Raw genomic sequence first — 13,621 nt, 5'->3', positions numbered from 1 at the left:
TTCGGTGTATCTTCTTTTCATGTATAGCAGTTCTCCATTCTGGCTCTTTTCTCTGTCCCTTGCCCTTTGTCTGTGATGTGTGGGAGAGTTTTAACCAAGAGTCGACGCTGGTAAATAAGTTCAGCGAGGTTTAAGCCGGGGTCAAGGCCCCGAGCTGGCGGGAATGAGCACAGAGAGAGAGAGGAATTGATTGGGCTTTTATATGTGGAAATTGAGAAAATAGAGGGTGTCTTTGGCATAACCTGCCCTTGCCCAGTGTACTATCTATAGCTACAGAGAAACAAAAAAACACCAGCTTTTATATTTGTTTTTCTTTTCCCCGACCCTTCATTTTAGTTTTTAATAAAACGTAATGAAATGGAAGGACATGGAGGAAGAGGGTGAAAGTGGACAAAATAAACAGAGTGAGAGGGAAGCACAGCTAAGGAAAAAAAAGTCTTAAACCAGTCTAAGAAGTTTTGTTGGTCTCCCACGTTGGTCTGGTTTGCTGGTTTTAGAGGAGCTCTAGAGTCTCTTCAGCTGGACAGTCTGCAAAGACCAGCAAAGCCAGCTGAACACAAGATAGCCAGGTTGGGAGACCAGTTGGACTAACTTAAGCCAGTTTCAGACATGTTAGGAGACCAGTTATACCTCCTTAAACCAGTTTTGTGCAGGTTAGAAGAGCTTGAGCTGGGGAACCAAATAGACCATTTTAAACCATCTTTGAAGATCAGTTGTACTTGCTTAAACCAGTTTTTTGTAAGTTAGGAGATCTTGGCCCGAATTGGAGATCATTTAGACCAGTTTAAACAGCTTTAGACATGCTGGGAGACCAGACTTGCTTAAACCAGTTTTGGCCAGTTGGGAGGTCAATTAAACCATCTTTTACCAACTTTATGCAGGCTAAACAGTTATTTGCTCAAACCAATTTAGGAGACCAGATATACCAGATTAAATAAGCTTTGGGGATGGGGGACAAATTAAAACACCTTAAACCAGCGGAATGGTTGAACATGCTGAAACAATTTCAGGCAGGATCATTTGTAACATCTTAATCCAGCTTTGTGGAAACTAGGATAATTTTACCAGAATTGGAGACCAATTAGACCATTACAAACCATTTTTGGGTAGGCTGGGAGACTATACCTTTGTAAACCAGCTTTGTGGATGCTAGGAGATCTTGACAGGAAAGGAGATCAGTTAGACCTGTTTAAAACAGCTTTGGGCATGCTGGGAGGCCAGTGAGACTTGCATAAACCAGTTTTGGTCTGTTGTGAAGTCAATTATATCATCTTTCACCAGCTTTATGCAAGCTGGGTAAACAGTTATTTGCTTAAACCAATTTAGGAGACCAGATATACCAGATTAAATAAGCGTTGTGTATAGGCTTGACCAGAATGGGAGACCAGTTAAACCAGGAGAATGGGAGACCAACTGGACATGCTTAAACCATTTTCAGGCAGGATCAGAATGTGAGACCAGTTAGACTTGTTTAAACCAGCTTCAGGTTGGTTAAGAGACCAGTTATAACAGCTTAAACTAGCTTTGTGCAGGCTAAGAGAGCTTGACTAGGTTAGGAGAACAATTAAGCTAGACAACCTTTGGACAAGCTGTAAGGGCAGTTAGACTATAGTTTCCACCAGAAAACAGTCTGAGGAGTTTAGATTTCAGAAAACTTAAGTCCTTAGTTCCGAACTTGCACATATACTCTCACACAGTGAATATCTGCTGAAACTCCAGTCAAATAACTACTAATAATAACAACTGCAGTGCAGAGTAGTCGATAACTTTATCAGACAGTAAACACTGAGAAATCTGTATAGGAAGCCTCTGGGATTTACGTACAACCTGTTATACTGAAGTCTGCTTATTCTACTAGACACCAATCGCTCGCTCTCTCAGTCTGTTTTTGTTATTGTAGAGCAAAACTGGTGATGTGTTTACCTCACCGTGAGTCAGTGGTCAAAGTCTCCAGAGTCTTTCTCCATTACTCATGCACAGAGCAGAGGTGTATCACACATACCCCTGGTGGTCTTGTTATAAATGAGATTTTTAGAATAATATCTCAGAAAATGGATGTCTCCCAGGAGATGAACGTGTCCTCACTGACACAGACAGGCCATTATTCCTTCCTTCCATTTATTTAGCAACCCAATAATGTGTTTTAATATGTGTTTTAGTATCACTTTTTGTCTTATGTACCTCCACTGGACCATCATTTAGCATTATCATTAATATTATTAAAGTGAAATGATTACAGTGACTCAGTTTTAAACTAAAAACAACCAATAATGGATCTATTCCTCTCAAACCAAAGCAGTTTAACAAAACACAAAACCGACATTTTACGCAATGAGCAAGAGACATTTATTATTGTATTTTATAGAACTACAGTCTTTATATATAGATTCACTATGCAGTTTCCAATTTAAGTTAATTCATAAAAAATCCAATCCAGAAAGCACAAATATACTGTATCTGAAGCCTTGAGCTTCCATTTGCACAACTTAACGCACATCTATATGTGCGAATGGGGCCCATTGTAAAACTGACGTCTTTTCCCCATTGATTCTAGGGCTGTTGTCATGGTAACATGTTCCAGCGCTCATGGCTGTGGCACCACATGGCTGGAAAATGAGCGTGAAGCTCAAAACGCCTAGGCTGACATCATGGCAGAAAGGTGCAGCCACAGGAAGACTCTGCTCGCACTTCTACGTAAAGCAGGTTGCAAAAGACATGGGTACCTAATGCATATATAATGAGCAATATGTGCTGAAGGACTAGAAGGTTTTCACTTCACGGAATGCGTAATTGCCACAATTTCTGCCAGTCAGAACTAGAGATTCTTCAATAATCAAATGTTGCCGGTTAATGATAAGCCGATATTTATTTTTTATAGCTAATAACTGATAAATTGGTTTTGTCTAAATAATATAAAATAAAAATCTAGAATCAATCAATGCTACAAGTGAAGTTAGGCATTACAACATTATAATATATAGTATGAAAAATAGATTCTAATTCTAAAAAAATGTCTAATTGCTTTAATTAATGTTCTGTAAATGAATTTGATGGAAATACTATTATGTGGGCTCACTTAATAATCAGAAAGATGGGAATTGTTGGGAATTTTAAATAAACACAATTTATTTAAAATAGAAATCTTTTGTAAGTCAGTATTTGGGGTCAGTATTTTTTTTAAATTTTTTAAAGAAAATATTTTTTTTCTTTACTACAGCAAGGATGTGTTACATTTGATAAAAAAGTGATAGTAAAGACTTAGAGAGATTTAGAATGAAAGGCAGGGTGTGTGTGTGTGTGTGTGTGTGTGACACCACAGCAAAGGTAATCTAAATGCAAAAATGGGCAGAAATGAGCATAAACTTATTTTCAGTATACTGCTGTATAGTGTATATACAAAAATATTTTTTTACTTACGTACTGTGTTATTTTTGGTTAGGACAAAAGCCTGGATGGAGCATCTGTGTAGATTTTGGCTGCTTGTTCAGTGTGCTACAAATAAAAGAGTACTTAATATGAGTTTCAACAAAGGCGCAGGTGGTGCAGCGCGAATCGAGCACTTGACGTGAAGTCATGCGGAATGTGAAATGATTAAATGATTGATAAACTACACATATGGATGAAAACCTGTGTGGTCTGTCTCACTGGAGAATCGCATGCTGTGGAAAAGCTTTACTCTCAGTGATGGAATGGACTTCAAATTCTCTCCCCCCTTTCAAAAAGCATTAAGTAGTAGATGTTTCACATGCATATGCATTATTAAAACATGAATATGCATTGCTTCGACACTCAGCACCTGTTACGCTCACAGCCTTTATTTAGTATGGTTGTGTGAGGCAGTGTAATGTGTCTCTCTAGGGCTCCGAGTCACACACCGTTCAGGCACTGACCCTAGATCCAGGTGGTCTACTCTATTATTACATCTATATTTGATAATGCTCAACAGCCACTAGGTTTAAACGCTTGATTTCTCTGTGCAAAGCACACAGTCCACAGCCATTGATACAGGGATTGTGGGGAAATGAGAGTCACTGTGAGTCAACACTGACTTCTTATTTGTGGCTGTTAATATATACACGATTAAAAGTGTTTGCATCTAAAGTTTCTAATTGCTTTAATTAAAGTTCTGTAAATTAATGAATTTGATGGAAATACTATTATGTTGGGCTCACATAATAATCAGAAAGATGGGAATCGTTTTGCAAAACGATTTTGGAGATGTAATATTGGTGTACGGTATATAACACTACCATAATGGTTTTCAGCCAATAAAATATATTTTATTATTGCGATTTAAAATAACGTTTTCTATTTGAATATACTTTCAAATGTAATTTATTCCTGTGATGCAATGCTGTCTTCAGTGTCACATGATTCTTCAGAAGTCATTCTAATATGATGATTTATTATCAGTGTTGGAAATGGTTGAGCTTCTTATTTTATTTATTTATTTGGATATTTTTTCAGGATTCTTTGATGAATAAAAAGTTTAAAAAATTTTTTTTTTTAAAAGAACAGCATTTATTTAAAATTGAACTATTTTGTAACAATATACACTACTTAAAGGTTTGGGGTCAGTACATTTTTTCCTTCCTTTTAAAAAAAAGAAAATAATACTTTTCTTCAGCAAGGATGTGCAAGTGATAGTAAAGACTTATATTGTTAGAAAAGATTTGTTTTGAACAGCAGTGTGTATATACACAATATATAGTATGGATAGTATGGATTTTTAATGTTGGCAGTTATCGAACATAACATTAAAGCATGTATCTGACTGTACTGACCAGAATTTTAATATTACAACATTCCTAAAGTATATATTCCTATAAGTTTATATTATATATATATATATTCATAAGTTTCTCTGGCTGTCCATTTTTGCCTGACGAATATAGATTTTTGTGCAAATTGTAAAAGGTTAAGTGGTTTACAATAATTATAATGATTTGATTATAGCATTATTACTTAAGGAACAAAATTACATAACGATTGAGAAAACAAATTGTCTTATTTTCTGCTCTTTCTTTTCAGTTTTTTCTTGATTTCTTCTGAACATTAATTTATACAGTGTAAGATCATAGGAATAACACCAGCCTCTTTAATTAGTCTCTAGATACGCGACTGAAGAGCGCGCCTCCAGGAAGTGCTGTCCTTTGTAGCCCAGTCCCACCGAGATCCGCAGGCTTTCACGGAGTCTCTATGACTGTGTCCTCAAGTTGTTGGTTTTGACCTGATTTACTCAGAATCAACAAAGGGCCGGGCCGCCACAGCGCTGCGATGAATCTCAAACAGGCACAGAGGTGACGAGTACTGTGTAAGGAGACAACAGTGGGCAGGTGTGCATGTCAGATTGACAGCGGAGTTTAAACACAACTCTCCTCACGCCTCAAGCTCATGTGTGCACGCTCACGTTTCACATGTGTGATTCTGTGTAGGTAGCTGCTGGTCACTGATAAAAAAAAAAGCCCATTTCGTTTACCTGATGGCTGTCAATCAGTTTGTGGCAGCTCCATAGTGGACCCTGCCTGGGGGAATTATGGAAGTTTGTGTTTTGATGGCAGTTGTGAGACAGGAAAGCAATAGAACGAAACCGTCTCAGAGGAGTTAACACAGATGCTCACCTGTCAGTATCAGAAATGAGGAAAGTTGTGTGTACGTGTGTGTGTTTTATGTGTTTGTGTGTATGAAGTGAAGTCAGTGATCAGGAACAGCTAGACAGATCCTGGAGCATTTCGAGTGGTCATACCACCCTGTCTGGACCTGTTCTGGTAGTCTGTGATAAGAAAAAGTGAAAGAGCAAGTGTGTGTGTGTGTGTGTGTGTTTTAAATATCAATCATCAAAGACCAGGTCTTCTCAGCATAGACTCATAGACTTGTGCTTGCTTTGATTTAGAATAAGAAAATAACTAATGCTGTATATCTCCTTAGATCCCAAAAATGAAAATTCTGTAATATACTGGAAATCATTTATTTACACACACATACACGGCTATATATACACGTGTATGTATGTGTATATATATATATATATATATATATGTATATATGCCGTACATTACGGGAGTGACGGAAAATTTGTCATCCTTCTCTTTTCTGACTGGTTTTCTGTAATCAATCTCTCAATATTTATAATTTTTTTGGAAAGTCGTAGAAACGCTATTGTGGATTTTTGTGGATTGGGGCAAATGGGAAGGCAAAATTATATTTGTCGTCATTTCTATTCACCACTATAGAGGTTTAGCCAACTATGACGACTTCCAGTTCTGAGAATCCCAAAAAATATGAAAATGGTCTCTGAACAAGGACTAGTGCTTCAAAATGAACATATAAGTACAATGAAAGTATTATAAATGTGGTCCATACTACTCATGCTCTATATTCTATATATAGTCGTTTGAAATAATATAATAGTGTGAGAAACAGACTGAAATTTGACATTTCTGAACTCAAGATCATGATCACTCTGATTTGTGATTGAATCATTCAAACTGATTCATTGAAACGTTTTGACTCAAAAGAATGATTTGTTTACTAATTGGACATCGAAGCTTCTCTCATGAACTCTAGAGAGGAGGGCAACACTTTCAGTGTATTACGAGTCAAATTCTAATCTATTTATATGGCTTCAGAAGACTTGAGTGGTATGGACCACTTTTATTATGCTTTTGTGTCCTTTTTGAAGCTTGAAAGCTTACATTCTGTGTTCCACAAAAGAATGTCATGCAGGTATAGAATGTTAAATTATGTCAATTTTCATTTTTGTATGAGCTGTCTAAAACCAGGTCCTCCTAGCAGATTGCTTGTGTTGAGACAGTGCTTTCATTGATTCTGAAAATGAAAGCATCGATAATAATGTCGTGACTCCTACGTCTCTTCAGACAGGAGCTCGAAAGGTCATGTGTTAACTAAAAGAGTTTTTAAACTGAGTGCTTGTTTGCATGAGCTGTTTTACAAGGGTCTTTTGTTCCGCCCTCATATGACTGTAGTCTTCTAGAACGCTGCACTTGTCACATGATTGTGGCTTTCTAAAATTGATTCTTATGTCTGTGTCTCTTTATAGGTTGCAGAGGAAAGCTGTGTGGATTTGGAGCGGTGTGTGAGAGAAACCCGACGGACCCCTCTAAAGGAGAGTGTGTTTGTAAGAAGATTGTATGCACGTCTGTGGTGGCGCCGGTGTGCGGATCTGACTCCTCTACCTATTCCAATGAGTGTGAGCTGGAGAAGGCCCAGTGCAATACACAGAGGCGCATTAAGGTGATGCGCAAAGGCCCCTGTGGTGAGTCTAGTCACATGCAAAACCCTCTATCTATACTTGTGAGGACCGCCTGACCGTTATTCTTAAATTAAAGGGAAAATTCACAAAAAATCATCCTTGTGTCAAACTCTCTTTTTGACTGTGGAACACAAAAGAGTTTTCTCTTACAGTCCATTTAAACAGTGAAACTGTATTTTTCTTACACCAGAAGTTTTTTTTATGCCATGGACCCCAAAAATTAAAATATCAATTAGTAAAAAAGGTACATTAGGCTGTTTCTGGATGAAAAACATTTCCAATTCAATTTAAATTAAAATATTTAAAATATAAATATTCAACCTGAATTTGAAAAAAAAGTTATATTTACTTATTTATTGAGAACTTAGAACACTTTTGGTCATTTATTATTTATTAGTTGGCTCTTTTTAAGTTTTAGTTAGACTAATTTGGAGCATCCTTGAAAGTTGCATTTACTACATGACAGGGTCAAGTGAGATATTATATTAACACCCTTACACTTGCTCACAAATTCAAATTTTTCAAATTCAAGCTTATTTGATGCATGCCAAAAACAATAATTATCCCTATTTTATGACAAGTTTCCATATTCACGAATCCCCACATGGATAGATGGTCTATGGAGTAGAGAATATGAGTTTTGTGTTTTCTACACTGTTCATCATGTATATTCCAATCAGTTTCATTCCACGAATGATAACTAATATGTGAAATGTGGCTCGTCATTAAGCGAGGCTCTGTGGCAGTGGGCCAGGCCAGCGTGAGCCATAATTACGTGATTCGGTGGAACATGCCGTACAAAACCTTCAAAGAGCACTAATTAGCCACCTCACATGCTGTCTAGCAGGAAATGATCAGTCCAGGGGAATGAGAGCTCCAGCCTACCTGTGAACTCCAGCCTCCATTGAGAAGCGCATTAAAGATCACGCTGTCCCGGTGTGTTAATGCAGTTGAAGTTCGGCTCCATGCTATTCAGCGCTGGCTCCGCAGCAGGGCTTTAATGGGCAGTAGCCTCCCTGCTATTGCGCTAATGAAATTGACAGTGTGGCTATCAGGGGTCATATCTCTCTCGCTCAAGTGGGATCAGTGGCCATAGATAACGGACGGTTCAGTGTTTCTCCTGGGCAGAAAGGTTGAGATGGGAGATGAGAGTCAGGTTAGCAGCCGAGTTCTACTCCGGTGGTATCCAAAATTAACCCTTGGCCATTTTTTTTGGTAAAAAATATGCAAAGTTTTTTTTGATTACATACAGTGGTGGCCACAATTATTAGAACACTAGTATTTGATTGTTGAATCAAATGTTGATTTAATTTAGTTAATAGAAGTTAATTGATAAAGAAAGTCTATTTATGACATTATTTTTGACAGCACCCTCATTTTACAGCATTTTTACACAAGTGCCTAAAACTTTTAACAGTACTGTAGCTTTGCAGGAAGGTCTCTTAAAGCATCTTGGAGACGTTGCCACAGTTCATCTGGATTTAGTCTGTCTCAGTTTGTTCTGTTTCTTCATGTCATTCCAGACAGACCGGATGATGAAGAGATCAGATCTCTGTGTGGAGCACTGACTTTTGTCAGACTCCTTTTGCAAACAGAAATCTCACTGGAATATTACAATTAATGGCAAAATGAATGTTTGGAAATGTAAACTGAGATTTCCTACTGACACACTACTGCAAAAGATAGAAATAACTGACTTAAAATCATTTTTTTAGCTGGTGAAAATACTAGTGTTCTAATAATTTTGGCCACCACTGTAATAGTAAATCTTATTCTAAATATTTTATAACAGTAAATATAAAAGTGTAATATTTTAGAAAAGTCTGTATGCTCACCAAAGCTGCATCTATTTAATCAAAAATAATGGCAAAACTGATTTTTTTCTTTACTCCTGTCTACAGTGTCCCATGATCCTTCAGAAACCATTCTAATGTGCTGATTTGCTGCTCACGTAGCATTTCTTATAATCAGTGTCAATGTTGAAAATGGCTATGCTGATTAGTTATTATTTGGAAACTGAATCAAAAGTGTCCAAAATAAAAATGTTTATAGCTGGTTAGGTTTTTTCAGTTCACACTGCATTGGCAGGGATGGCAAAGGGTTAATTCGCACCCCGGGCATGGGATAAGAGGTGATACAGAAAAAGAAATACAGAGAGGTGCTCTGTTTCTAAAGATGAGCAGGGGAGCGTGGGTGCTTTGATAATATTGAACTCCGGTGGGTAAACAGAGTCTCCAGCTGTTTGTGTGAGTGAGTGAGTCAGTCAGTCATTCAGAGAGTCAGCGAGCGGAGGAAAGAAGTGGAGTGTGTGCGGAGCTCATTTCAGGCGAGCCGTATGCTGGAACTCGTCTGGATTGGCAGCGGCGCAGCGGAGCATTGGGCCAGAGCGATTGATCAATGAAATGATTGATCATATGTGTGCAGAGCACGTCTGGAATTACTGTGATTGCCAGGAGCGCTCTCTTTTCTCACTCTGTTTTTTTTACACATTAACGTCTCTTCACCTCCAGCCTGACTCGGCTGATGAAAACCGCTTTTGAGTACCCACAGCACGGAGGAGGTCAAATCTGTGCATCAAATATTCACTCCCTAAACCAGGCCTACAACTTAAACTAGCCGCAGAGGCTGAAACTGTCGGCTTCTGTTGTCTAAATGAGGTTATTCTGCTGTACAGAAGAGCGGGGGAGGAAAAGCCTTAACCTCAGGGTATCATGGGAAGCTGCTTAATGGAGGAATCAATATGTTTGTCCCGTTATTGACGGCTGAAACTGTGTTCCTTCACTTGGGAAGTATGGCTCATTTCTCTCAGATCCTTTACCTGCTATAACTCCAGGTGTTGATACTATTGGACACATATGGGCCGTTTTTCTCCCTTGGTTGCTTCTCACACTCTCCGTCAACCGGTTCTCACGTCATGGCGTGCTACATGTGTGTTTTACTGTCCTTTAATAATGTCAAAGCTGACATTCATCCAAGCATGTAACAGTTGCAGCAGCAGCCATGAGAGACTGTTGATTTATGATCTTTCAGCAAACACATCTTAGTCAATATGAAAGCAACTCTCTGAGTTTACCCCGAGGCTAAGTAGCATAGGGATATACTGCTTGAACATAGTAGTGATCCATCTCAGAAGAAAAGGACACAATGTGTTCAAAGAAATGATTGATTAATAATGCTTGGATGTATATGTGTGTGTGTGTGTGTGTATTTATGTATATGCATGTATGTGTGTATATATATATATATATATGTATGTCGCACTAGAGTCACAGAAAGTGTCATCGTAGTGTCACCTTTCAGCAAAGCTTTCATATATATTTCATATATATTTAATTATTTATTCTGAAATGATTATTTATTAAAGCTTGATGCTAAAAGGTGTGGTGTATTGCTTGCAGTGTTGCTTTGCAGTTTCTAGGGATTTCTGGATGTTTTTTTGGTGATAGAGCCTGTAACTCATAGAATATTCAGGCTCATACCTTGAACTTGTCTATGGGAATTTTTCACATTTTGTTTTATTATAATTTTGTTGTTGTTGTTTTGTGTTTTGTTTTGGTCTGTTGGGGTTGTCCGTTGTTTATGCTTTTGGTTTTTTGTTTTGAGTTTTATTTATTTAATTTTTTGTTGTAGTTTTTTGTTTGTTTTGTGGTGTTTGTTTTTGTTTTGTTTGTTTGTTTTTTGTGTTTTTTGCTTTGATTTGCTTTATGTTTGCTTTTTGTTTTCAGGGCAAACGTTCAAGTTAGATTACTTAAAAATATATTAGTACACCTCTTTTCAACACGTGACTTGATTTTAAGTATGAAGTTTATACTTCAACTTTAAGGATTTGTTAATGGTTTAGGTGTGCGTAAATGCACTTTTGTCTCCCGTATTAGAGACATGGTGTGAAAACTAACGTCCTGTTTGGCTGATTGTTGATTCCCCGTGATGGCTCGTTATTCAGGCACAGCTCGGGTCCTGGTGACACCTCCACAGCCACTGAGCTCGGCAGCCACCACCGATGGCACATAGCCAGCCCTGCCTCGTGCAAATTAGTTTTTCGCTCGCCCTGTTCCACCCCTACGTCGGCTCCCATGCTCGTGCATGGAGACGCTCACCACAACACATTCACCTGTCTCCATGACAGGAGACTCAATTCACACTCATCAGCGGCTTCTCGGCTTCCTTACTCCATCTGCAGAAAAAACCCTGCGGTTCCTCACTCTCAGACTAAATTTAGCTTGGGTTACGTCTACTACACAGTCTGGGCCTGTCCACCGGCAAACAATTATAGCAAGATCGGCAGTCTCCTTCAATAATGGAGTTCTTTAAATGAATTCTGGAAGCAGATACTCTGTGATCTAGCAACATCCATCATAGAGATGTTTTTTTTTCTTCTGAAAACCTCATTCAGCTGAAAACCAGTGTGATTTTCTCATCTGAAAAATGTTGCTAATATGATCCAGCATGCTTCTGGTAAATAGTATTAGGGGTCTATGTGAATCTGCACAGGGCAATAAAACATAAACATGCTCTGCAAATGTGATGCTTTGACCCAAAACAATTGGCAATTTTGCATTTTAATACTATTTGGTTTTAAATTCTAAGTTGTTAATGTGGTTTCAAACTTTCAGACCTCCATATTGGGTTCCATCAGGCTCAAATCTGGTATATCACATGCAGCTTGTCTTATACCAACACTTCCACACAGCTACTCTATATAGGCTCACACAAAAACACCCAGCTGTCGACGAGAATATGATCAATGCCATCACCAGAGCTTCATTCTGCTGCTTATCCCCTGGAGAATGAGGATACTTCTTATACAAATCTGTTTCTCTCGCTCTCCTCCTCTGTCTCTCTCTCTCTCTCTCTGCCGTCCTGCTCACTTCCAAAGGGGGAGGATGTAGTGTTGAAGTGAGATAAGGCAGATTACAGCAGGACGGGCACATTAAAAAGGCACATTTTCCACGCTCTCGCTTCTAATACCAGATGGGAGACGCGTTTTACAACTTATTCATGTATTCATGCATTTGACTGGCCTGAATAATGCATTGTTATTTTTAACCCCTACCACACTCGAGTGGAGTATTGAGTGCAACAATCAGGGACTTACTAACCGTTAGAACATTTCTACCACTTTCAGAAATTTCTGAGGACCCCCTGTCCAATTTTTAGACAATAATAATTGTATTTTAAGAGCTTCGTTTGCTGACCAGAGTGCACTGAATAAAAATGTAGGCGGCTGCATAAAAATGTCTGTTTATAGACACAACATTTTCATCAGCTGTTGATCGATTAATCGTATTCTGTGTGGTATAATATGGCTACTTTCCTGATGTCATCTAATTAATATTCATGAGCCAAGCTGATCATTGGAGTACAGCACTGCAGTAAAAATCCCATTGACTTTCTTTATAGAAAAACCTATTTCAGCAATAAGAAAATTTGAATCTCTCCTGTGTATATATTTGTCTATTTAGTAATAAACTTCAACTGTATAGCATTTTGTACTTTGTATGTCTATAAGTAGATCTGATTCATAGACGTCTGATTCTACAAATTCAGTTATGTCATTGACAATGCTTCATGGGCTACGTAGTTCATTGCCTCATAAAAGACGTACACAGCCTTTGGCTTTTTCTCTGATTTTCAATTGTATTTTTGCTTCAAAAAGTTTGTAATGTTGTGATACATCTCAGAGCTGGGTGGTTTGGTTCATGGCTCTTTTTATTGAATTATTTTTTTTAAATCCCTATGGAGAAAATAAATGGGAAAAATTCTGGAATCAAGGCCGCTGACAAAGTGAGTGATCGTTATTGCACTAATTTGAATTAAATAGAGTATCTATTACCCTGTATTTACCACATCTGTACAGTATGTCTACCATGCGCCTTGATATTTGATGGCCGCAGAATGCTTCAGGACACATTCTGTGCTTTTGAAAGTAAATCATAAAGGCATCTTAAAGAGACAATCGCAGCTGATTGGGTATGATTATATTTTACCTTTGAAAACAACGTTTGAATGCACTCACATACTTAAACACATGCGCTCGCTGTGCCAGATAATGAGTATTGACTGTTACATTCAGCTTCCTGTTTGTGTAGCACACAGTCAGACACGCCGCTACACACCACTACCTTTCCCGCCATCTTCATGATAATAAGCTGCTATTTGTCCTCTTTCTTACCCTTTCCTTTTTCTATCTTCCTCACCAGACATCTTCTTCCAAATGACTAGTACCTCTAAACAAGATGAGTTCATTTCGGCTCATAATTACATTTCCCTCCAACGATGTCCTTCTCTTCTGCGACCTTTCCTGAATCACGTACACAGACCCACGCCACTTTACACGCTTGCACATTC

At 38.2% G+C, this 13,621-nt stretch overlaps 1 protein-coding gene across 7 annotated transcripts in view; it reads left to right on the top strand.

Moving 5' to 3' along the window:
• Positions 1 to 13,621, top strand: part of agrn (agrin) — a 285,064-nt gene that overhangs the window by 146,129 nt on the left and 125,314 nt on the right. For all 7 annotated transcript variants that reach the window (XM_016280112.1, XM_016280113.1, XM_016280114.1 and 4 more), the window contains one exon: positions 7,061 to 7,276. In XM_016280112.1, coding sequence (XP_016135598.1) covers positions 7,061 to 7,276 — 216 coding nt within the window. The remainder of the gene's footprint in view (positions 1 to 7,060; positions 7,277 to 13,621) is intronic.

The sequence above is a fragment of the Sinocyclocheilus grahami genome, unplaced genomic scaffold (assembly GCF_001515645.1).
Source record: "Sinocyclocheilus grahami isolate Dianchi unplaced genomic scaffold, SAMN03320097.WGS_v1.1 scaffold137.1, whole genome shotgun sequence".
Classification (NCBI taxonomy): Eukaryota; Metazoa; Chordata; class Actinopteri; order Cypriniformes; family Cyprinidae; genus Sinocyclocheilus; species Sinocyclocheilus grahami.
This window is presented reverse-complemented; position numbering and strand designations above follow the sequence as displayed.